The 26,619-nt window shown below is 43.4% G+C and overlaps 1 protein-coding gene across 1 annotated transcript; it reads left to right on the top strand.

Annotated features, from left to right (window-relative positions):
• The first annotated feature begins 3,201 nt into the window (after positions 1 to 3,201).
• On the top strand, positions 3,202 to 22,654 carry ZBTB21 (zinc finger and BTB domain containing 21). Its single transcript, XM_030953983.1, has 2 exons — positions 3,202 to 3,311; positions 14,474 to 22,654. Exon 2 carries the CDS (start codon positions 14,487 to 14,489, stop codon positions 17,661 to 17,663), a length of 3,177 nt encoding a protein of 1,058 aa, XP_030809843.1. The 5' UTR covers positions 3,202 to 3,311; positions 14,474 to 14,486; the 3' UTR covers positions 17,664 to 22,654.
• Positions 22,655 to 26,619: the final 3,965 nt, after the last annotated feature.

Below are 26,619 nucleotides of genomic sequence, written 5' to 3'. Positions count from 1 at the left end.
TGTCAAAAACACTGAACTATTCAGAGGACACAATTTTGCCCTTCAGTGCAATATTTACACAATGAAAACCAGTAATTCTCCTACTTTCAACCAGTGTTTTAGTGTTTTAGCTTTTACATGTTAATTTGCTCACAATGCCCATGTATTATCATCCTTTATTTTCTTTGAAGTTTCTTTACATTCTACATTTTGCAGGGGCTCAGTTTTTAACAAAATTCCAGTGATAAAGCTTGTTGGCAAGTATGATCCAAAGTTAATCTGAGCAGTTATTGGATACTCCAAATGGAGAACAAACCTTATAGTTAACAAACATGCACCTGGTAATAACAGCTGCAACCACACAAAAAGATAAAAAATATATCAAACTAAGCCCCCCCTCAAAGCATCTAAAATTAGAAATGTTGGAAAATACATTCATAAACAAGCTGATCTTGAAAAACCAGAATACATTCAAATAATTGGAAATGGTACATTTGACAACTTAAACCCCCAATCATTCTAGAGAATGAATTCCTTCCCTAGATTTCATTAGGATCAAGACAAATCTGATTTACAGGAATATAAGGCAACCATAAACTTTAATAACATCAAGTCAATCAGACTCAATCATGAAATACAATCAGATTGAATCACAGAATCTTGGAGGAATGCATTCAAAATTTCTCAAATCATGTATTTGTAAGAGTGACAAAACTATAGACTCAAAGAACATCAAGGGTTGGAAGATCACTGCTCCAAGCCCCAGTGTCCAACCTGGCCTTGGGCACTGCCAGGAATCCAGGGGCAGCCACAGCTGCTATGGGCACCTCTTCAGGGCCTCACCATGCTCAAAATGAAAAATTTCTTAATATCTAACCTAAATTTCCCCTTTTCCAGTTTGTACCCATTCCCCCCATCCTGTCACTCCAGTCCCTGATGAAGAGCTCCTTTCCAGCTTCCTTGCAAGTCTCTTCAGATTCTGAAAGGTGTTTTGAAGTCTGCACACAACCTTCTCCAGGATAAACACCCAATTTTCCCAGCCTGTCTCTGTAGGGGAGGTGCCCCAGTCCTCTTATCAATTTCATGGCCTCTTCTGGACTTGCTCCAACAGAATTATACAAGTCATGCATGGGCTCTGTTCCACTGGCTGCCCTTTCACCAGGGGACCTGACAAATTAAAAATACTGTTAATAAATATCTGCACAACACACACACACACACACACGTGTAAGACCACCTTTCAGCAGGGTAATTTAGGACAGAGATCCTCCATCGGTGCCACAGGCCCTTTTGGAGAAGCACAGCTGAGAAATTATGCAAGACCAACTAGTTTCTGCTTGGCTGAGAAGTAACTTAGTACACATGAGGGGGAAAAAAAAAAAAAAGAAGAAGAAGAAGAAAGCTCAGGTTAGCTCCCCAAATCCTCCCCTGGCAGCACAGCCAGCCTCACTGCACAAACTGGTTTATGGGAACAGATGCAAGTGCTTTCCCAGTTGTTTGTTCCCATCACCACAGCAGCCCCCGTGCCAGAGCAGTTGTCTGCACAGCAAAGCAGAGCAGGGAGCTCTTCCAAAGAGCTTTGCTGGGGTTTTGTGCTGGCTCACAAAGCCACACTCGCATCAGGGCACAAGTCCCTGAGTGAAAAAAAACCCCACTCCTTTCACAAGCAGCCTCCCCAGTTTCCAAAGCTACCAAAAGAGCCAGCAATGACAAAACAAACCCCCAAGATCTGCAGAGGCGAAAAAGGAGCCAGACCCAGTAAGGTACATCGCCTTCCCTTACGTGGGTTTTAGCCCATTTGCAACAAAACCTTGGCAAAAAAAGAGGCTTAAACGCATCCCTAAAAACATTCCAGGGATTCTACAGCTGCTTCAGAGTATTTGTGACTTAGGTGGGATATCTGAAAGCACACTGAAAACATGTATGGGATTAGATGCTAATCTCTAGAGCTGTCCTTAATGAAAAGATAACGTGCCAGATTAGCCTTCGACAAAAACAAGAGGAATCTTGTAATTCTTAAGTTCTATTTTAATACTTGCATTTTGACACATAAAGCCCTATTCAGGTATTTAATTCAAAGCGGATAATCACGATCAGAAGCCAGCCTAAAGCAATGATAATGGCCATTATAATTTTTTTTCAAATCAGCAGTTACAAAGGGGCTGAGCCAAAACCCACCGGGACCTGGGCGTGTGTGTCCTTGGTGGCAACAGACGGTGGTGGCCTTTGAGGGACACTGGGTGGCTTGTGAGTGGGATGGTGGTGGCTTTTGAGGACAGGGGTGTCTTTTGAGGGGTCAGAGGGTCACTTTTGAGGAGGACAGGGGTGGTTTTTGAGGGACAGTGGGTGGCTTGTGAGTGGGATGGTGCTGGCTTTTGAGGCGGACAGTGGGTGGTTTTTGATGGGGACAATGAGTGGTTTTTGAGGGACACTGAGTGGTTTTTGAGGGACACTGGGCGGTTTTTGAGGGACAGTGAGTGGCTTCGGAGGGGTTCCATGGGCAGTGAATGGGATATTGGGTGGCTTAGGGGAGTCGGTGACTTTTGATGGACACAGTGGTGGCTTTTGAGGGGGACAGAAATATGAGGGGTGGCTTGTGAGGGACACAGTGGGAGGCACTATGCACGGTGCTTCTTCACAGACATTGGGCCTTACCCCTACACCTAAAAAAACCCAATAATAATAACAATAATAATAATCGCTACAATAAAACCTCACGACGAAACACGTACAAATTCCGGCGAATCGCGCACTAACGCCGCACGCGGGTTCCCCTCACACCCACAGCACACAGGCCGGGGGGGAATGGTGGGTGCGGGTTAGCACAGCGGCACCTCCCGAACCCCTCTGTCCCCCGCCGCACGGACCCGTCCCTCCGTGTGTGTGTCCCCTCCGTGCGTGTCCCCCCCGTGCCGGGCCACCCCCACCCGCGCGGCGGCGGCGGCTGCCTCAGTTTCCCTGCGGCGGGGCGGGCTGAGGGCGGCGGCCGTGGCGCTGCGGGCGGTGCTGCCCGCGCTGGAAGGCGGCCGGGCGGGCAGTCAGTCGGTCTGTCTGTCGGTCGGTCGGGGGATCCCCGCTGCCGTCCCCGCTCCGTTTCCCCGTTCCCCCCACCGTCCTCCCCCCGCGCCGCCCCCTCGCCCCCCGCTCCCCCCCGGCCCGGCCAATCGCGGCGCCGCGCACGTGACGAGCGCTCCCCGCGATGACCTCATCCCTCGGTTGTGGGATGACGTCAAATTCAAGATGGATGGAATCACGGCGGCGGCGGCGGCAGCGCGGGCTGAGCCCTGAGCGGCGGCGCCGAGGGGGGCGAGCAGGGGGGGGCGGCGGACAGGGTGAGTAGCGCCCGCGTGTCGCGCCCGTCCCGGGGCCTGCCCGCGCCGCGCGGGTCTCCCCGCGCACAAATCCGTCTTTTCCTGACGTAACTCTGAGGTGTTTTTTTTTTTTTTTTTTTTTTTTTTTTTTTTCTCTCTTTCCTCCTTCCCCTTCCCCCTTCCTCCACCGAGCGGGGATGCGGCTCCCGCGCGCATGCGCCGGTTACGAAACTCTTCCCCCCGTCCTTGGCGGGGCGCGGCGCAGGCGCCCGGAGCGGGCGGGAGGTGCCCGCGGCCGCCGCCGCCACATCGCCCGCCCCGCCTGGGCCCGAGCCCCGAGGGGGAGGCGTGGGGGAAGCGCTCAGGGCGCATGAGCGCGGCCGGCAGCGATGGAAGGAAGGATGGAAGGAAGGCGGGGAGAGGCGGGTCGGGAGCGGAGCGGGGGGAGCGGGAAGAGGCGCGCCGTCCTCCGGCTCTCCTCAGGAGCCCGTTACCCGCTGCAGCGGGGCGTGAGGGCCGCGAGGGTCCGGCCGGCGCAGGGCGTGAGGGACCGGTGGTGTGAGGGACGCTGGGGACCGGTGGTGTGAGGGATACCAGGCACCGGTGGTGAGAAGGAGCGGCTGCCCGAGGGGTGTGAGGGACCGGCGGGCCGGCGCTTCCCCCTCCTCCGCCGGCGGCTCCGGGCTCTGCCCTCGCTGCCATCCGAGCCCTAGAACGAGAGAGGCGCCGGGAGGGCCGTGACTCGGTGGTGCCACGGCTCCTCCCCGGGGTGTCTGGAAGGGAGAGCGCGTTTCATCTCCCCCCAGCGAGGTCCCCGCGTGTAAGTGCAGGCAGGTACCAAACCTCGTCAATGTCTGTCAGTCTAGAAAGGGACCGAGGTGTCCGAGGATGGACCGGGCTCTGCACGGTGGTGCCCGGCAATGGTTGGGACCCGATGCACAGACATTCCACCTCAACATGAGAACTTTGCTGTGCGGTGACCGAGCACTGGACAGATTGTCCAGAGAGGCTGTGGAGTCTCCCTCACTGGAGATATTCCAGAACCATCTGGACACAATCCTGTGCCGTGTGCTCTGGGATGACCCTGCTGGAGCAGGGAGGTGGAAGCACATGACCCACTGTGGTCCCTTCCAGCCTGACCCATCCTGTGGTTCCGTAAACAAAGTGTGGCTTTGCTGCTCCGAGCACTCTTGGGCTGGATTATTCATCAGAAGGATGAAGCACATCTCATAGCCAGGTGGGGAAATCCTCAGTGGTGGGCTGTGCAGAAAGTTGTGGAAGGTGTTTTACCTGGTCACAGCTATCAGAAGGAATTTTGCTGTAATCCTCTGTAAAATCCAAGCTCATGTTATGTTCAGATTGGATGAGGCTCATGTAAATAAACAGAAGAAAAACTTAAAAGGAGTTACTATTAGACAGGAAATAATTGTGGAATGTGTGTGTACTGAGTAAGCCCATCTTAATAATTAAATAGCAATTGCTTTAGTAGCTCTTCCTTTTTTTTTTGTAGTTGGACTCCCAGTGGAAGTAAGAGGTAGGTATGCTGTACATACCTACAGAAGAGATTTTGTAATTCATCACAATCACAGGCTTTTTGTGAATACACTGAATATCTTGTAGTTCAATTCAAATTAATATTTTATCCTTAGATAAATTAATGTGAAACTAGATTTTTTTAAAATGTATTTTTGTACAGGAAGTCTTTTTGATATGAAATCAGGAGTAGTCAGTGCACACTGCAGGTAAATCTAGTCCTGTTTTATGTGTCGATTTAGTGTTCTGTTCTGACTTTGCTCAAACAGACAAAGTGCTCTGACTAAAATTTTCCACCAGCGTTATGCTGAGCCTCTTGAGGGGAAGTTTGGAGCAAATTTAAGCACCTGTTTTTATAAACCTTGTTAGCAAAAAAACCCCAAATTATGTGACCATCTCTTGTGTGGAGGGGATCTGACATGCCATTCCCTCAGATGTGTGTCTCAGCCATATGCTGCAGAGAATATTTTGTTTACCTGTGGAAAGTCCGCCCATCCTGACTGGATTGTGACCATTTCAAGAGCTGTCATTTACAAGTTCTCAGTAGGAGCTTGCAGGAAGATGTCACAAATTAGAACCTCTGGAGATTTCAGCTGCAGAGCCAGACCAGGATTCCTTGGGGATGTCACCACTTGTGAGCTCCCCTGATTCTGCTTCAAGGTACCTTATCCTTTAGAGCACCTTAGCATTCTTATTGAATATAAAGCAGGCAGCAGCTTTTAGGAAGTTCCCAAAGTCCTTTTTGTGCTTTACATTCAGTGATAAATGTGAACTTTTGTGCCTCCTGTTCTCCCTGTGTAGATTCCAAGTGCCAGGGTGATACTGTGCCACATCCATCTCACGCTGAGAACTCCCTGGATCAGTAGAAACTGGACATTACTGAGAAATCAGGTTTTCTGAGCTCATGGGGGTTTTTGTGTAGGATGCTAGAGAATATTTGCACACAGAGAATTAAGTGCTTTGATCATCTGGCTGATCACACTTTCCTCAATATTAGTTAGGGGTAGATCAGTCTTTGGATTTAAAAGGACAGCTTGGCAGAAAGCTTTGAGCTTTCTTACTCTATTGAAGCTGTTTTGTTTGGAGCTTCAGGATGTGAAGCAGTTACTGTTAAAAACCAACCCTCTGGAGCTTTCAGGGTTTTGAAATTTGCTTTATCTGCAAAATGGTGATAACTTCAGCGTGTGACCAAGTGTGGACTCGGAGGGGAGAGGAAGCTGAGCTGTAATCAGCACAAGGTTTGCTCTGCTCTGGGAGGGGCTGTGCTCTGAGTCACATGCTGCAGTTGCAACAATTTCAGCTCTCATTAAACTTTTGAGCAACTGAGCGCCTTCATTTTGAAATCTGTCTCGTGTAATGCTGTGAGATCCTCAGAAAGCAACAAAAGTCTTCAGAAGCAGCTAGGTCATGGAAAGACTGCAACATGCCCTGCTTTAAAATAGGTGCTCTGTGCAGGGGGGGGTTTCCTTCCCAAATATTTGTTGTAGTTTAATATTAGTCTGTGTATTGTAGCGTTTCCATTTTTTTCCTACTGATAGTATTAAAGACATCAGTTCTCTTATATTTTCTTTCAATCAGCAGTGAAATAAAAACAAATTTGTTGTCTTTTCTTGTTGACTGCTTTTTGCTGTTTTGGAACAGTTCAGGCATATTTTGTGAACAAGGAAAGAAAATGTTAGGCAAGTCTTCAATCGTCCTAAGCTCCTTTCATCCCCACCCCCATCAGTTCCTCAGTCTTGCTGTCCATCACAAATATAAATTTTAAAATCCCCTGGTCTTGATTGTTGAGGCATTTTCTCTCTGAGATGCAGTGAAACACCACATCCTTCTTGTGCAAATTCTCTCCATGCACTCTGTGATGAAAAGACATGAAAAATCCTTTGTCCAAATATATATTTGTTTGAAATGCCACAAAACTTTTCCTTTGATAGTAGTTAGTATGCAACTAAATTGCATTCTTTGGGAAAGGAAGAAATGCTTTTCCCTTTTTTGTCTGGCAGCATTAATCTCCTTATCCAAGGTTTATCCTGCCTCAGTACTGAAGAGTGTGAGTAACACTGAGGTTGCAATTCATTCTCATCAACCTCTGACAAGGTGTGGTTACTGCAGGGACAGTTCTGACACAGGGCACAGTGAGTGTCCCCTCCACCCCCTCACAGTCTGCTCTGGGCACATTTGTGAGTATCTTCAGAGCATTTCTAAAAAACACAGTACTTGGGACAGTAAATATGCCTCACAAAGCCCCTAGTAATGTCAATTAAGAGCCATGGAAGGAAAAGCAGCAGAATTACAGTGATTTCTAATCACTGCCACACTGTCATAACCAAAGGGAATTTGATTACTCTGTACCAACATAACTCTGAGTACAGTCCTTCAGCTGTTGAGGTTAAGGGCCAAATTTCCTGGAATTCCAGTAAAAATATGACCATCTCCATTCTCATAAATACTTTTGAGGAGTAAGGAAAGTACAGTGCTCTTGTTCATGGAGCTGTATTTTTAAAAATTTTTTTTTAACTATGTAAGACACAGCTACCTTCAGTTGCTTGTGGACTGGAGTAAACTGAAAATCTTCCACATGCTATTCATGAGCTTGTAAATCTCTTAAGGTAAAACTCAGCTAAAATTGCTGTTGTCTTTGCTGTGTCATCTTCCCAGTATCTTGGCCAGAATCAGTGATGGCTGAATGACATTTTCTTTGGATCCCTTCAGTGGGAGGAAGATACCTGCATTCCCTGAACCATAAATTTCTCACTTAGAATTTTTTAAGCTCGGCTTTTATATTCTGCATTTTTCAGATTAAATGTATGACTCTTCCCCCTCATGTCATTTTCTTAAAGAAACCTTAGTGTAAACACTAATTCTGTTGATAGAAAAGTGCCTTATAGGTATGTGTGGCTTCTCTTCCCATCCAAAATACACTGTGCCTGTAAAAAGCACCATTATAGTAATAGAAATATGACCACAATTAGGGTTTGTCATTTTTACTACACCAGCAAAATTAAAAGCTGTATGTTGACAACTTTTTAATGTGAATTAGGCCAGTTAATGTGTCTCATCTAATAAAGCAGATGACTGAATATTACTCCATTTGATAAGTATATCTCAGCATTGCCAATAAAACAATAAAATCAATGTGTAGAAATAGTACAAGTGTACACATTTGGTCTACATTTCTTCAAATTTCATGCATCTCTTACCAAAAAAAAAAAAGACAAATATTTCTGGAGATGAGATTTCTGTAGGTGTTTAAATTTGATGGCCATCAAGCCTTTCAGACTTGTCCCATCAGAGAGTTTATTTGCAACATTAAAAAGCAAACGTTGCTTTGTATTTTGCATTACAAAACAAACATTTCAAGGGAATGAAAGATTAAGAACTCCTGGGGAAAGTTGTTTTTAAACTTTTTAATATTTTGATGTAGTTTACAGCAATTTGAAGGCTCAGTTACACACCTTTTATTCAAGTCATGGAGGCCAGGACAAATATCTTACTAAATTGTGTTCGATGTGATTTAATCTTCACTAAATGTTTCAGGAAGCGCTTTGAGAGCTCCCAGCCAGCATTTCCCTGCCCTGTCCCTTCCATCCTGTCACTGGATCCGCTCCCTGCTCTGACCCAGGCAGCCCTTCCTCGGAGGGGGAGGAGGAGACGCGGGCTGCTCCTTGCAGGAGCGATCCCTCCTCAGACTGCTCTGAGAGTAGTAAGATGAAATTGCACCCTGAGCTGCTGCTGGGTTGTAAACAAGAATGGGAATGACAAGAGGAGCTTTGTGCGCTGACATTCTGTAGTTTGCTGCACGTCAGGGGGAGCTATTTTAAGTGTCAGAACGTGAAACTGAGGCTATGATCTGAATGTGAAAAGTAGCCTCTAATTTCTGAGTCAGTTTCACGTCTGTGTCAGGTTAGCTGCTAATTATCTCTCTAGAGCGTAGGGCAAAATAGACTGCAGAATATTCAAACTGAAAGGAGGTTTAGATTAGATATTAGAAAAAAATTCTTTTCTGTGAGGGTGGTGAGGCACTGGCACAGATTGCCCCACTTCCCCCCCTGGAAGTATTCAAGGCCAGGTTGGATGGGGCTCTGAGGAACTTGGTCTGTGCCCATGGCAGGGGGGTTAGAACTGGATGGTCCTTAAGGTCCCTTCCCAAACCATTCTGTAAATCTATGATTATAAAATTTCTTCTTTTTCTCTCCCTAAATTTCTGCTTTTATATGTGTGGAGGATAAATAGGTAGAAATTAGTCCATCAATTTCACACACTGGCAAGCATGTTATTAATCTGATTTTATGCCTGTCTTCATACCAGTGAGTCTCTCGATGCTGCTGACCTATTGGAAATGAGAAACGTTTGTCTTCATGGAGAGTTCACAGTGCTGTCTGCACTGGAAAACAGCCACAGCAGTGAGATCTCATTTCATTACATCCAGGAAGACAGAACCCCCAAACTTGCAGCAGGAAATTATTTAAGTATTTAGGTAGCAAAAGATTCTAGAAATGCAAACAATATTCCTGTGTGGGTTTGCAGCTTTTACCTACAGGTTTTGGGGGTGTATAAGGAGATGTGTAAATCTGTATGTGCTGTGGAAGAGTATCTGTGTTGCAAAGGCTGTTGATGGGAGAAGAGACATTTTATAAACTGTTGTCAAATTCAAATAATAAAATCCAGCATAGGGTCCTTGAGTAGGAGCTTAAGCAGTGGAGGTTCCTTTTTCATCTGGACTTGTGACAGACAAGTAGGGGACCTTTGTACTCTTCTGGTGTCTGAAACAGCACCAGAATTGTCAGAGCCATCAGATCCTCAGCAAAGCACTCGAATGAATGCAACATTCCTGCATTTTGCATGGGATGCCCCAGGAAGTCACTTGTATTTTTTGGCTGAGTCTTAAAATCCACATTTCTTTGCTTTCTTTAGTGAGTTTGTTCCTGCCATGCTTCTTGTGTGTTTTACCTGTTTAAACCTGTTCAATGTCTGTCTCTTCTGTGTGTTTCCTCCTCCATCCTCATATTTTCTGCTTCCACCTGCGCTTCCTCGCAGCCCTGGCACCTCCTTGCTGCAATGTTGCCTCTCAGGGAGGATTTCAGAACATCACCTTTCCCACTGCCCCCCCAGCACGCTGTTAATGGAGCTTCAGCTGACTGGGATTTCCTTATCGTGGAAGTCAGAAGGCAACATCAACATGTCTCTTAGTTCATGTATTTGGGGGTGCAGCTTGCACTGAAACCACACATAAATACCTGCCTGATTCTGTCTGGGATGTTTCAGCTGTAAGGTTGGTGGCTCTGTCGTTTCTAAAGGTGAAATTTCAGATGGAGGAAGCTGATGCAACAAAGAATGGGCAGGTGCAAGGCCCCTCTTGCTGGAACCCTGATGCTCATTTCACCTCTCAGTGAGCTGATTAAGCTGCCTATCCTAGAAAATAGCAATCAGATCTAAAATTCTGGAATTATTTTATTTATTTTTGTTCCCTGCTTAGTTTTAAGGACTTTAATTAACTCACTGGGTGATCAAATAAGCAGAGGTGGTGAAAGGAAGGGGAGAGAAGCACAGGGCTGGGAGGAGATGTGAGAGTAAGGAAAGGAAGGGGAGCTACCACTTCAAAGGGAGGTTGCTGTTGAAGATCAATAAACTATTGGGCCTAAGATTAAGCTTTTTCACCCTTCCCTTGCGAAGAGCTCTCCTGAGATTTCTTTTATTTTACAAAAGTTATTTGAACTAGTGGAGGCATCTTTTTCTGTCCTTGTTCAAAATACAACATAAAAACAATGTTATACCAAATATGGTACTTAGGCTTTTGAAATCTAGTTTTCTGAGATCAGTGGAGGGCTGTTGAAGGAGGGAATTAGAGTGGAACATCTGTCTTACAAGGAAAGGCTCAGGGAGCTGGGCATGTTCAACCTGGAGAAGGGATGACTGAGAGGGCACCCCAATAATGTGTATAAATTAATCTAAAGGGGGAGTGGCAAGAGGGTGGAGCAGCCTCTGCTCTGTGGTGCCCAGAAACAGGACAAGAGGCAGGGGGCAGAACTGATGCCCAGGAAGTTCCACCTGAACATGAGGAAGAACTTCTTCCCTGTGCAGTGATGGAGAACTGGGACAAATTATCCAGAGAGGGTTGGAGTCTCCCTCTCTAGAGGTATTCCAGATTCATCTGGACACAATCCTGTGCTGTGTGCTCTGGGATGGCCCTGCTGGAGCAGGGAGGTTGGACCTGGTGACCCACTGTGGTCCCTTCCAGCCTGACCCATCTGTGGTTCTGTGAAGGCTGACACAAAAATCTCTTTGTGGCCTCTGGAAGGTTCCTGCTGCACTGGCCCTTCCTGGGTCTGGAGTCTAAACTTAGTCACTTTTCCTCCTGAGGACCAGCAGCTGCTGTGGCATGAGGCACCTGCCACCAGACTGTGGGAGATTTCCTGATGTGCTCCTGCTGTTTCCATGATGTCATCTGAACATCATGGAAGAAAAGAAGAAAGCTTTGTTTCCAGTCAGTAGTGAAGGTGGCTGGAAAAAAAGGGTTAGAGAGATTATCTGGAGGAAAGATCTTAGGTAGCTAATCATAAAACAATCTACAGCTGAGAAGTAGGAGTACTCAAACACCTGGAACCAAATCTGGTGTTTCAGGAGACTGCCAGGGTTGTGTATCTACGCAAGCTTTTGTGTGGGGCTAAGCACAGGCAGCCAATTGGCTTTGGGGAACCAGTTCTTGTCTCTTGTGGCTGTTCCTATTGCTGCCTCTTCAGTTATGCCAATGCAGTAGTTCCTGATGTGGTTCACTATAAAAATCAACCAGCATTTGAAAAGAAATAATGTTGGGTGTTTATTTATTGTCTGTTCTGCTACATCATACGGGCCTGCAAATATTTGTTGTGGCACAGCTGAAGGAGGAGTGACCTGCAGTGTGCAGGTAAGGTGAACACAAGAGAGCATGGATGACTTGGATCAGCTTTGTTATTGAAAAGTATTCATGTAGTGAAATTTTAACACATTGACTCAGGTGTCCTTTGGGTTGATTTTTTTTTCTACTTGTAAATATTTCCAGCTTTCACATGATCTGGGTGAATGTCTTAAAATGGCTCTGTGAAACAGTTCTGGTGGGTTTTTTTGCTATTGTTTGTTTAATTTCTGCCTGTTGTGCCTAAAGGCTATTAAGCTGAAAGTCAAGCCCTTGAATTAGGAAATACCAGGATTAAAGCTGCCTTTGGAGGATTGATTTGGTCCTTTGCCATTTGTGTACTACGTTGCAGCCTTGGTTACTGTTAAAGTGACAGAGTTAAATTGCACCCTGACTGGCTGCAGGGATGTTTATGTCTGCGGTGTTTAATGGGATGAATTGAAGTTGTTGTAAGAAAGAAGAAGGAAACTGTGGCCAGAAGGATGGGTGACTGCTGGATTCTGCTTTAGTCCTGCAGATTTTACACCACTCTCTCCTGGTTACACTGCACTGCTGGGTTATGTGGGCAGAGGGACACATAGTAATTACATGGTGTTTACTCTGCCTGTTTGAAAAACACAAGGGCAAAGCAGATTAAAATGAAGGATCTTAAAATATTTCAAAACATTTGACTAATACACTCTATTTCCACTGTGTCCTTGAAGTGTGGGCATTTAGCAGCTTCTATTGGGTGTCTCTACACCACAGTTAAAGTTTCCTAAGCTCTGTTGATCTGCTACCTCCATTTACCTTCTGCAACTTGCATCCCAGAGGAATCACTTGAGTTTGCAAATTCACTTTCTTCCAGATAAAGGGAAAGATGCTCTCCTGGAGCACTTAAAACTCTGTAAGTGTTAATGGGTGCTCAGACCATGAAACTGGATTAGGGCCAGCCACACTCTGCCACTTTAAATTGCAGTGGCATCCACAGAGGAGGAGGGTTATGAACCACCATCCTCACACCCCCACCTCCATCCTCCCAGTGTTCTTAAGGAAAACATAGAAAGCAAAGCAAACCAGATTGCTTTCTCAATTTGAGATTGACTGCACTGCTTTTTATAGATGGAGGTGTGGGGGAATTATGCATTATCGCTATCTAAGGTGAATTAAGGATAAATTAGTGTTTATGAAATGACACTGCAAGGCATTGAAATACTCAGTAAAGACTGATCTGGTGAGGAAACAGCATTCTGGTTTTGCTGTTGCCATGTCACTATGAACTCATTTGGTATTTTTAGGTGTAGAAGTGGTAGCTCAGTCCTTGATATGATCAGTGCCCTGAGACACTGCATGCAGCATCCTTTATATTATTTCTCAATAATACCAATTTAGACTTTGATCACTTATTTATACCCATTAGTTTTAAGATTTACCATCCTCATTTGTTAATCATAGAGTTGTAGCTTTGCAGTACTGTTTTGTTATTTTGATAAACTTTACAGTTTGGCTTGTAAGCTGGTGAACAGTGAAACCTTTTTGTTGTAATTGCATATATCATGTACAAATGAAACTAAAAAGTAGTTTCTCAAATCAGCTGTAAAAGTAAGAGAATTGCTTTTAACAGACACATCATTGACTTGTTTCACAACCACCACGGAGGTAGTGTAGAGAGTGTCCATGAAAAAAATAAGAGAATTTAATATTGTAGATTTCTCTATGTGTGTTCTTGTGCACAGATATATAAATTGCAACTCCTGCCATTGAATTTCTTTGTTTAACTTAAAACCTGGTTATCTTCTTTTGTTAAGCTCTCATCAGGAGCAGTATATTGAGTTATCAAGACATATCAAGTATGGAATGGGCTGTGTTTTGAAGCACATGGATCATGGAGATTTCTGCACTGCAGCTTAATTTGTCCTTATTGTACTCTTGGATGCAGCCAAGGGTAACTGTTCCTCAGATATATGGGTTATGGGCATAAAGTGCTCTAATGCTAATGAATGAAATGGGGATTTCAGTTCTCTGATTGCTTTTCATCCTGAGCAAAGCAATGCAGGGATACTTCAGTGAAAACTGACATTTCCCAGAAACCAGATCCTGCCAGTGCAGTTTTAAGTGACACATACAGTTAGAAGTAGATATTAACAGCACTTATTAAGCATAAGTAAACCTGATGAATTTAGATTACAGACAATAATGCTCTTTCCATCTCCCTTCCCAGTATTAATGCCCTTTCCATCATCCTATTAAGAGTGACAACAAAACCCCTAAATTTGCCTAGTCAGCAGGAGACTGTCAGGGTTGCTTAGCCTCAGAAAGGTGAGTTGCTATAACTGAGCTTTATATACCTGATCCAAGAGTCCAGAGTTTATCAATCCAGTTGTCAAGATAGATCTTTATAAAGCTGAAACAGAGAATGAGATGATCAAGAGTGAAATGATTGAACTGTTCCTCCCTGTGGAGACATGTATTGCATGAAGAGAGCACAGCCCTTCCATCCATCTATCCATCCATCCCCCAGTTAGTTAGCAATATCCTTGCTGTAAGATTAGCAATTAAAAGGATTTTAGAAAGTGGGCAGATAAGCTGGTTCTTCCCATGCCTGTGCTTTTTTGGAGCTACCAGTGGTGTTTCATTCCCAAACCTTTCCTCCACACAAGCTGTTTCTTTAATTGCTGTTTGATGGTGGTTTAGCCAATTTACAAAGTACAAGAGATCTGTTTACTTTGTCTCTAACAGTTCATATAAGGCAACCTACAGCTTTGTTGTTGTTCTTTTTCAGGGACATCAGAATCATGGAGGGGCTCTTGCATTACATAAATCCAGCACATGCCATTTCCCTCCTGAGCACCCTGAACGAGGAGCGTCTCAAGGGACAGCTGTGTGACGTTGTGCTGATCGTAGGAGACCAGAAATTCCGAGCTCATAAGAATGTTCTGGCTGCCAGCAGTGAATATTTCCAGACTCTGTTCACAAATAAGGAGAATGAGTCTCAGTCAGTGTTTCAGCTCGACTTTTGTGAGCCAGATGCTTTTGATAATGTGTTGAACTACATTTATTCTTCATCCTTGTTCATTGAGAAAGGCAGCCTCGCAGCTGTGCAAGAACTGGGCTACAGCCTTGGAATATCTTTTCTTACAAACATTGTTTCCAAGAGTCCTCAAGCTCCTTTTCCTTCTTGTCCTATGAAAAAAATACTCTACCAAGATGAAGATGAAAGTAGTTCTCAGAAGAGAAGTGTCATCGTCTGTCAGAACAGAATTGAAGCACAAGCAAAAAGCGTAAATCAAACACAGCACGACTTAAGCCATACTCCTAAACTTTCACCCTCTGTGGCTGTCAAAGCTGGTGGCAGACCACAGGTAACAAAACCAACTGAAACCCTTCACAGCTTATCACTGACTGAAAGGAGGTGGCTGAAAGAAGGCCCTGTGAGCTATACAAAGGTTCATGAAACTTCTGGAACTGTGGAGGATCAGAGCAGAGGTGCTTTAGTGAAAAGGAACATGGTGCTGCCTCAGATGTCTTTGGCAGAGAAAGATATGGCAAGCGGCGAGCCAGGAAGCAGCACTCAGCTTCTGAGAGGAAAAGTTGCAGAGATGTCATTGAAAAGACCACGTCCACCGGTCCTGTCTCTGCGTGGGGCAGCGGAATCCACGTTTCTGTTGCGAGAGGCCGGAAAAGGAAATGGTCAAGGGGAAGATAGGAATTTGCTCTACTACTCCAAGTTGGGGCTGGTAATCCCATCTAGTGGGTCTGGCCCAGAAAACCAAAGTATTGACAGAAGTGGGCCCCTTGTAAAAAGTCTCCTTCGAAGGTCACTGTCCATGGACAGCCAGGTTCCTATTTACTCACCTTCTGTTGACCTAAAACCTGCACAGGTATCCTCCTGCTCCTCACCAGGAACTAACGATTCCCAGAAGACATTTAATGTTGCATCCCAAAAGTCATCCTCGAAAGAGTCATCGGAGAAGTCGGCCTTGGATGAGAAGCCACAGGTAATACACCCACATCGCCTTAGGTCTTTCAGTGCCTCTCAGTCAATGGATCGGGAGGTGGCTTCCCCTCTCTCGGAGGTGAGGATCAAAACTGAGCCCAGCAGTCCCCTCTCAGATCCTGCTGACATCATACGAGTCACAGTGGGTGATGCTGCAGCATCGGCAAACAAAGACTTTGCTTTTAAAACTGAGGATGGCCGTAAGGAACCAAGCAGACTTCCAGCCAAAAGGAGGTTCCAGGATGATAGGAGGCTGCCATTCAAGAAGCTGAAGGCGGATGAGCAGGGTTCTCCTGGCTCAGAAGAGAACTTTGAGGAAGGCTCGAGCCCCACGCACCTTGATGCCGATTTCCCTGATTCTGATGTCAGCAAAGATGAATACAGTGAGATGGAAGAAGCCAGACCAAATAAAAAATTTAAATGTAAACACTGCCTTAAAATTTTCAGATCAACAGCAGGTCTTCATCGCCATGTTAACATGTATCACAATCCAGAGAAGCCCTATGCTTGTGACATCTGCCACAAGAGATTCCACACCAATTTCAAAGTGTGGACGCACTGCCAGACACAACATGGCATCGTGAAGAATCCCTCACCAGCTTCCAGTTCACATGCCCTTTTGGATGAAAAATTCCAAAGAAAACTGATCGATATAGTGAGGGAAAGAGAAATCAAAAAAGCTCTAATTGTGAAACTAAGACGTGGCAAGCAGAGTTTTCAGGGACAGTCGGCTTCCCAAGCACAACAAGTCATCAAAAGGAATTTAAGGTCGAGAACCAAAGGAGCCTATATTTGTACCTACTGTGGGAAAGCTTATCGTTTCCTCTCCCAGTTCAAACAGCACATAAAAATGCACCCTGGGGAGAAACCCATTGGAGGGAATAAGGCTCCTAAGCAGAAAGATCACATTCATATTGAAAACCCAGTGGAAAACAAGGAGGTTTATCAGTGCCGTCTCTGCAATGCCAAGCTCTCCTCACTTATTGAACAGGGAAACCACGAGCGACTCTGTAGGAACGCCACTGTCTGTCCTTACTGCAGCCTTAGGTTTTCTTCTCCAGAGCTGAAGCATGAGCACGAGAGCAAGTGTGAGTACAAGAAGCTGACTTGCCTTGAGTGCATGCGCACCTTCAAATCATCCTTCAGCATCTGGCGCCATCAGGTTGAAGTTCACAATCAGAACACAATGGCTCCATCAGAGAACTTCTCTTTGCCCCTCATGGATCACAATGGAGAAGTCACCAGTTCCTCACGGCTGCCTCCACAGTCGGAATCCAATAAAATGAACAATTTTGTTGCTGCAAAGGAGGACGGCGTGTTCAGTGATTCGTCAGAACAAATCAATTTTGATTCTGAAGACTCTTCATGCCTGCCTGAAGACTTAAGTGTTTCCAAGCAGTTTAAAATCCAGATCAAAGAAGAGCCTGCAGATGACATAGAGGACGAGGTCACCGAAACGAGCAGGGAACCCAAGGACGTAGTCTCCAAGAAAGATCCCAGTTTGTGGCCCTGTGAAAAGTGTGGGAAGATTTTCACCTTACGCAAGCAGCTGGAGCGCCACCAGGAGCTCCTGTGCTCGGTGAAGCCCTTTATTTGCCACGTGTGCAACAAGGCCTTCCGAACGAATTTCCGCCTCTGGAGCCACTTCCAGTCTCACATGTCCCAGGCTGCAGAGGAGTCCACAAATAAAGAGCCTGAGATATGTCCACCAGCTAATTCCCCATCACCCCCACCCTTACCCCCCCCCCCTCCACTCCCCAAAATCCAGCCTTTGGAGCCCGACAGCCCCACGGGCTTGCCGGAGAGCTCCGGTACTACTGAGAAGCTGTTCGTGCCGCAGGAGTCGGACACACTCTTCTACCACGCCCCGCCGCTCTCGGCAATCACCTTCAAGAGACAGTACATGTGCAAACTCTGCCACAGGACTTTCAAGACAGCTTTCAGCCTCTGGAGCCACGAACAGACACACAATTAGCTTTAACAGAAGCCTTGCAGAGCTGGTTTGGGGGGGCCGTGTTCAGGATCTCAGAGGCCTGCCACATAGACTACAAATTTAAGAGGATCAAAATAAATGATGATGATGATGATGGAAAATCTGGAATTTGTGATGCTGCTTGGATTTGAAGATTAGGGAAATCTATAACTTGGTTAGTAGGTAGAAAGCAGAGTAATTTAAAATATTGTGGTCTGGGATCTAATAGTAAGAGAATAAATTTTATTTTATTTCATTTGACACTGAAATACAGTTGCATCTGGATTGTATGCATGGATCTTCATCCTGTGATGTTGGTGTGTGCGTGTGTATTATATATAAAGTTACATATTAAATGAAAGAGAAACAACAATTTGGATTCTAACTGTGAGTGTGAAGGTTCTACTTATAGTAGTGAAATACTGTAACCAACGTCATAATTTGTTTTTCAAAAAGAAACCCACACACACAAGCTCCATGTAAGTGGTTGCCATGCACTGGCAGTTTGGGAGGAAGTGGATGGAGTGTCTTGCTGTATTGACTTAGGTCTTAGAAACCTTTAGCAATAACAAATAAACCTCAAGTTTGAGTAATCTTGATGTTATTGGATACGAATGTTTGCTATTTTAAGGGAACATAGAATTGTTTTGTTGTTGTATGGAACTTGTGCAAAGTAAAATAGAATCTAAAGTCAGCAATATTATTAAGATTTTATATAAGAAGTAGCAGCAAGTCTGCTTTCAGCCATTTAATTATAACTTTCTAAGGAAAATTGAGAGAGGGGGTACTTTGCTTTATATAATGTCCCAAAGACTAATTTCCTATGGATACTTGGGTAGCTGAAGTCATTGTGTAACAGCCATCATAATGCAAATGGTACTGTTTATAACATGAACTGAGGTTGAATGGATGTCAGACAAGTTTCATAGTTTTGTTTCCACTATTTGTACAACTGTTTGTAATTTTAACTACAAAGGAATGTATAACTATTAAATCACCAAGAGAGAGCTCGTTAAGGGACAGAAGATGAGTTGTGTTTCTAAACACAAGTAATAAGCTCAGCCATGAAGTACAAAGATATGTTTTAACAAAACCTAAAAATGTAAATATTTATATAGACACCTGTATAAATGAAGAAGTATGTATTTGAAATTTGTATTAAGCGTACATATCCAGCTCAAAGCAGAGGAGAAAATCACACTACAATCACTGCATTTTATGGATACAATGCATATAGAGTAGTTCTTTCTGCTGCTTTACTCATATGTGACTGTGTTGCAATTTTCCAATTTGTTGAAAATTGTGGTAATAATGGGCTGCAGATATTCTGTGTGCTTCCATTATTTTACCTCAAATGGCAACTGGAGCATTTAGTGTAAGTAGGATCACACATATTTACCAGGAGCTATAGTAAGGGTCCAATTTTTTCTGTAAGTCAAGGAAATATTTACCCAGAAGTAGGAGGTGAACCAACAGTGAGAAATTATTTTGCTAGAATTTTAACTTAGTGGAGGGGTGGTGGGTTAGAGTGAATGTAAATGATGCAAACTGTGTTTGTGATCCTGACCAACGTTCCCCCTGAAGGGTTGGGAGAAGGGGGATGTAATTCCACCCTGCTGAGTCAGAGCCCAATCTGTGTCCACTGAAACCAGCAGGAGTTTGGTCACCAGTTTCAGGGGGAGCAGGAGTGAGGCTTGAATTCCCTGGGTAACCATGTGTGTTACTGTTTTTTCGGTATCCCAAGTTCAAAAGCTAAAATTGCAAGCTGATGCTGAGATTCAGCAAAATCAAGCACAAGTGTAACTCCTAAGAATCTGAGGATGGGCACCCTTAGGCACACACCAGATTTTTCTCAGTGAAAGCCAAGTGTGCCACCATTTTTTTTCCCCAACAGATATTTAACTATTTTTCCTGTATGTGAAGTTTGAAAGAATTAGCTCAGGATGGACCCCTGATATTTTTCAGCTACCAAAAAAATTGCAATGTTAGTTTCAAGCCTCTTCTGCTTCGTTTTTCTTATGATCTAAAATTGCTACTAGACACCTCTGAAAGTAACATGTTGTTCTTTTTTGTCCTCTTTCAGGCAAACTGTGGCTGAGTATGGTTAGGCTAATTTGCTTGAGTATCAGTTAAACTCTTTCAGTGGCATTGCAGTTAAAACAAGGTACTTGCTTAATAGTGACATTTCCAGTTACTGACTTTTTTATTCCACCTAATAAAACTATAAATTTCTTTCTTAGCAGAAACGATTTCAGAATAAAATGGTTATTGCACTTAAACCTGGTTTTAAAAATCAGAAAAACGTCAAGCCTTGCTAAGTACCCTTTATATATGTTTTAAAAAATCTGTGTGTATAAAATATGAACGTGTTTTTGTAGAATGGTTCCTAAGTTTTCCCCAGTGATTCCTCTGCACAACAGCCTGAAAGTTGAGCTACAGCCTTTTAAAATTCAGTGTGCTTTCTGAAGGAAGGTGGCAACCAGCTCAGCTGGGTCACAGCCATCTCACTTCCAGCTGGGATTCTGCTCTGTGCTATGGTGATAAATTCTACACACTTTAAATCAAAACCTTGTGCAACATCTTTGAAGAAACCCTAACCTTTTTCCTAGTGTACTAGGTATTATAAAGAATCCATAAAATATTTTTGGTCTAAGTAGCCTCCTAAGTTTTTCTTCAGTTGCTTTGGTTTTGAGGGGGTTTTTAAAGTTTTGTTTTCCACTTTGAGCGTGTTCTGTGTGATTTTTTAATTTTTTTTTTTTTTTACATTTGGTTCCTGTTGTTTAGTAAAGGAATTCAGGATCTCTAAAATTTAAATATGAGATGTTTATATAGCAGTTCTGGTTTTCTATTAGCTTTTATACAGTATCTTAAAAAGCCCTTGATAGAAGTGTTTATTTTGGAGGATACGGAATAAATATGCTTCCACTTATATAACTTTAATATATGTCTTAAAATTTAAATTATGGGAAAAAATGTTAGTTGCTTGTTTATAAATAAAGGTCTTTTGAAGAGTGTCTAGTTTGGCCACAGCCAAAATAAAAGGCAAATTTATTGATGCAAAAGCCTGTTTTCATCATATTTTGTTTAATTTTATAGCTGTGTTTTGAAGTGACAAAAAGTTAGAGGTCTTGTTAAATATAAAAAAGTGTTTTGCTTTTTTTTCTAAACTTTGTGACAGGAACGTGCAGATGTTTTAATATATAGATTAGAATCTATAATTCTGTCCTTTTTTTGCTATTTTTATAACCTATCAGATAAATCTCAGAGAACTATCCTGCTTCAGTGGCAGTGGAAACTAGTGTTGCATTTCAGGGGAGCAGTGTTGAGCCATGAAATGTATTTTGGGTTGGGACTTTTTTTTTCCTTTCAGGCACTGTGTTGGCAAAGCCTCTAAGCCTATCTTAAGTCCATTAAGATCAGTCTTATTTTTTTTTTCCTTAAATTGTTCTGTGCAAGTTCTTTGCTGAATTGGGACCATGACCAACTTTGAAAGTGAGCAATGGCAGCAAAACACAGGAACCAGTGACAGAACTGTCTCTAGTTTTGGGTTATTGGTGAGGGAAACACCCCATGGCAGGGATGGAGGAGATAACCTGGTGGAGAGGGTGAGCCCAGAGTTGGTCTGGGCTGTTCCAAAAATGAGATGTTGCATTATCTGTGACCCCAAGCAGCTCTAAGAGGCAAGGCAGGAACATCCAGGAGGTTTTTTTGCCTGATGTTGTTTGTTTTCCCCAAGTGGGACACGTGGGTTTGCTCCAGAGCTCTGCGTGCTCTCTGTTGCTGTTCCAAGCTTCCAGTGTTCAAAGGAGTTCCTCCCATGGGATAAGGACAGACTATGCCTAATTTCTTGGCTCTAGCAGTGAGGCTGCAAATATCTGGCATGAGCCTGTAATCTGGCATGTGCCTATACTGTTCAATAAAATTGTTTACATTTTTCCTACCAGAAGATTTAGGTAAAAATCAAAACAAGCTTAGGGGGTTGGTTTTTGTTGGAGTTTTTTTTATCTGTTTGTTTTGGTTGGGGTTTTTTTTAGTGTTGCCGTTATTGAATCAGTGTTAAAATATTTTTTTTTCTGTTGTTGCTGAACACAGCCTGATAGTATTTTTAATGTTATTGATTCTTGTTTATTTAAAATGACTTGTGAAAAACTGTACTGTAACTGCTCTACGAAAAGGGACACTATCAAGAGAAAGGCTGGATACAGAAAATGAACATACCTATATCAGAAATACTTTATATTAATAAATAATATTGAAGAATTTAAAACCAAATTGAATCATAGCACTTGAGCTGCTTGGGCATGAAAATTCTGTTATGGGCAGCCTCAGTTGTTGCAAGGATGTCTGAAAAATGTAACTGAATTCTGTGGGTTGAGCTGATTTTTCATATTGCTTTTCCTCTCACTATTCCAGAATAAAGGACTCAATCCTTTTTTTCCTTTTCCAGATTCTCAGTGATACACATTATCTTTTAAAGACACAAGCTTCCCACTATTGCAGCAGCAGCTTTAATTCAGATATGTACAGAAAAATCAGAACAAACCCTCTTTTTCAGTGTTAAGTGCAAAACATAAAGTACATATTTTAAGGCTTATTCTTGACAGCGTCTCTTTTTAAAAAGCAGGAAAATGGGATCACTTTAAGTGCTTGGGTACAGGGGCATAGTTTCCTACTAGAAATTGAAATTATCCAATATATTTTCTAGAGAGTTTTCCGGTTAGTTACACAAAATCACTTGTCATTTTAAAGGATTATAGAAGTAAGACAAGCAACTCTGGGTTTATAATCCTGTATACCTTATACATTCTATATCTGTTCAATACACCAGGATGGGTTTTTACTTTTTTTAGGACTGAGACTTAATAGCTTAAGGCAACTTTTTCTTTAATGTAATGTAAATCCATTGCTGCTTTGTACAACTTTTTCTACTGTGTGTTTTCTTTACTTAGATCTTGACTAAGAAATGTTGACGTCCAATAAACTTACACTTTGTTTCTTTTGAGTCACTGTGTCTTCTACTGGAATCTCTTGGCAGAGGGTGGTGTTATTGTACAAACCATTGTGTCTGCAGGGTAGGAAGTGAGTTTGTAAGAGAGCATCTTTTGTTCTGTTTGTTGGATGTAAGTGCTACTTGTACATTACTAAATAATGGGGGGTTGTTTGTTTTAGTAAATGCCTCGCTGAACCTTTTACTGGAAAATACAGGAAAACCAACTGTTCCAGACAATCCCTTAAAAACTTGAGCACAGCCCAAATCCTGCTTCATGTGCAATCAGTGATTTGTGGGAGGAAGTGTCTCCATCTAAAACTGGACTGAGCCAGATGTTTGAGAAGACACAGCAATGTTTCTGGTTTTGCAGCACTCTCATCCAAAGCAGTTTTGCTGCATAAATATCCCTCTTCAAAACCCTGTGATGGCATTCGCAGGGGTCCCAGGAAGAGGGAAGAGACAAAGATCTGACTCCATGGTTCAGAAGGCTGATTTATTATTTTATGATATATATTATATTAAAATGATATATTAAGACTATGCTAAAATAATAGAAGAAAGGATTTCATCAGAAGGCTAGCAAGCAAGAAGAAGAAAGGAATGATAACAAAAGCTTGTGTTTGACCAAGAGTCTGAGACAGCTGGACTGTGATTGGCCATTAATTAAAAACAACCACATGAGACCATTCACAGATCCACCTGTTGCATTCCACAGCAGCAGATAATCGCTGTTTACATTTTGTTCCTGAGGCCTCTCAGCTTCTCAGAAGAAAAATTCCTAAGGAAAGGGATTTTTCAGAAGATATGGCTACAAAACCCCCTGGGTGGGAATGTAGTGTGTGGATTCCCATAAAGCAGAGAATGAGCTTTTTCTTTTGGGAATGGGGTTTACTCAGTTACTGTCTTCACACTAGGTGTGACCTGTCTTTGAGAGCACTTAGGCCAGTTTTCTCAACTTCTTGGACTCCACATTTGCTCTATTTTGCCATTTTTGCTTTGTGCAATGTGGTTGGACCCACTGACCAGTTTCACCCACATTTAACAGAGGAGACAAGGTCTCAAGAATTAAAGTCCCTTAAGTTTCATGTAAATCCCTGCCTGGGTGTCAAGGAATGGTGTCAGTGGGACACCACAAATCCAGTGGGAAGGATAAGATTTGCACAGAGGATGTGCTGAGCACTCACCTGCACTTTTTACCCCAGCACTGTGTGTGTGCACTGACCTCTGAGGGAGCAGGGCAATGGCTCAGGTGGAACACAGGACAGAGCTGCAGGACCAGCTCTGCCAAAGGGTTGGATCAGGGGTTAAAAGGGCACTCTGAGCTCAGGAGGATTTGGGCCTCTCCTTGAGAATGGGGACAAAGGGCTCGTGGTCTGTCCCTCTGTGGGGTATCCCTGCCCCTCACAGGTCAGGGGAGCTGTGGAAAAGGCAAAGAGAGGGTGGAGAGCTGCTCTCTGACCCACTCACAATCTTAAACCCCCAAAGATGTGGGTCTTTCTTTCTCCTTTCAGATCAGAACAACTCCAGCTCTTCCTGCATCCAGTTAATATTGACACACAGTCCTCTCCATCAGTGTTTCAGCATGGACTGACCTCTGCTAGAATGGTTCACAGAAAATGCTCCAGAGAACAAAAAGCCTGTGTTTGACATAAAACTCAAGAAACAAATCAAAACTATTAAAAGTGACTGATAATGCCATGAGCATTGCACCTGTTTTTGTGGTTATTTTTGTTCCAATTCCAGCTGTCCCCTTCTAAGACAGTTGGTGTGCAAATAAATCCAGCAATGTTTACTTTTCCATTCATAGGATACTTCCATCTATCATTCAATATACAAACACAGGAGCATCCTTACTATTAGACCAACAGGGATAGTATTTCTTCTTCCAGTCCTGAAATACTCTGGCAATAAAAATTTGCAGGTGTTGGCTATAGTGAAACAACATACACAACTTTTATTTCCCTTTCGTTTTGCATGTGTTGAAAGAGTATATTGAAAGTCAGTTTCTGCTGACAAAGAATTTGCTTTTAATTGATAAATAAATTGATAAATTAATAATTTATTAATGTCTTGTCAGTCCAGGATCCAGGATGGATGGAGCTCTTCGGTGTCATGGAGCCCTGGTTGTAGTCAGCAGCTTGAGCTGATAGCTGAGGGCTCAGGCTCTCACCCAGCCATATGCATCTCTCCAGTGAAGTCCACTGGTGTCAAAAACCTGCTGGGATTACTGACATCCAGGGATGCTCCTGCTGGAAGGAAGAGACCATGCTGGGGTTTGCAGGCTCTGCAGGCAGATGGCTGAAGGAACAAAGGACAATGAGGCAGAAGAGGAGATCAGAGAAAGTCTGGTGACAACAGCAGCAGAGTGTGAGATACAGAGGAGAGCACGCTGTGACCCTGCCAAAAAGAACTGCTGAAATAAACCAGCCTCTATTTTAAAGGTGTCATTTGTGATTAATATGGCTCTTTCTGGGTCCCACTTATTCCCTTCTTCCCTAATGAATGAGGTGTTCCTGAGGTGTGACACCTCTAACCCTTTTTGGCTGACAGAAACTGCATTTATTACTCTTGTTATCCATTAATTTATCCTATAAAATATATTAAACAGTTTATTGGAGAAAACTTACCCAAAAGATATTTAATATTTCCTCTACAGTCTTGTACCAGGGGAAGTTTTGGTGCTCTTGGAACAGTCTTTGAAGACTGCACATCCTGAGGGCTTCCCCAGGTGTGACAACTACAGCTGTGCAATATTTGCTGCTGCTGCTTCTTTACTCATCAATCATTTGAGCAGCCAAATGCCAAAAGAAGAAAACTTTGCCTTGTTAGCTCACATTCAGGTTATTTGTTTCAGGAGAAATTTGACAGAGGTCTGTAAAGGCATGTAAACAAATGTTTTAAAAGCATGAGGAAAAAAAACCTGTAAAAATACCAAATTCTAAGTCTGGAGGAGATTCACAGATACTGAGATTTGAAATTGGGTATTTTTTACCAAATATTTACGACAAGGCTTAAGAGAGGGAGAATCACATAGAATCTCTGTTTTATGGAGATCATCCTATAATCTATTCTGTGCCTCTAATGCTGTGTACAGGCATCAAGGAGGAGAGAGAAACAAAAGACTGAAGGTGAAGCCCTCTCTCCATATATGCACAGGTCCTTGGGTTTTCTAATCTGTCCAGCTGAACTGGAGCATTTTCAGTGTTCCTCTGGAGGAAGGAATTATCAGGAATATAGGGAGCCTGTTGGTTTCCTACAAAATTCCTTTTTGTGCTGCTGCTCTCAGTCTAAAACGTGAAGATGTCTTTTGCTACTCACCAAGTCCTTTCTGATGTCCCACATTCCCAAAGCTGGCTGGTCTGAGTGTCCTCAGGTATTTGTCTGAGGGGCTCACGGGTGTTTGTCCTGCTCGGGAGAAGCGCACACTCCTGGCGAGTCCCAGCATCAGCACCTCTGGGGATCCTGGCGCTCTCTGGTGGAGAGAAAAGAACCAGATCTAGCACTGAAAAAAGGGAAAGAAAAAAAAAATAGGAGGAAAAAAAAAAAAAAAGCAGCTTTAAATGTTTTAGTTTCTAAAAATTCAGGGTATTTCACTGAAGTCTTGATCAATATACTTTTGAAGAGTCATCGTCATAGAAAAAATAATAGTCCCAAAAATTATTGTCCTTTTTTCCATTGCAGTGCCAGGTACATTCCAAGCAAAATGTCTGTTGTTAGCCTTTGTCACTTTTGCAAAATTGTGATCACTCTGGAATAGATTAAGTACCAGATATGGATTCACAGAATGGTTTGGGTTGGAAGAGACCTTAAAATCCAGTGCCACCCCTGCCATGGGCAGGGACACCTTCCACTGTCCCAGGCTGCTCCAAGCCCAAATGTCCAACAATTCCAGGGATCCAGGGGCAGCCACAGCTTCTCTGGACACCCTGTGCCAGGGCCTCCCCACCCTGACAGGGAAGAATTTTTTCC

Source organism: Camarhynchus parvulus, chromosome 1, assembly GCF_901933205.1.
Source record: "Camarhynchus parvulus chromosome 1, STF_HiC, whole genome shotgun sequence".
NCBI classification, from domain to species: domain Eukaryota; kingdom Metazoa; phylum Chordata; class Aves; order Passeriformes; family Thraupidae; genus Camarhynchus; species Camarhynchus parvulus.
The sequence above is the reverse complement of the archived record's forward strand: the minus strand, read 5'-3'. Positions and strand labels throughout refer to the sequence as shown.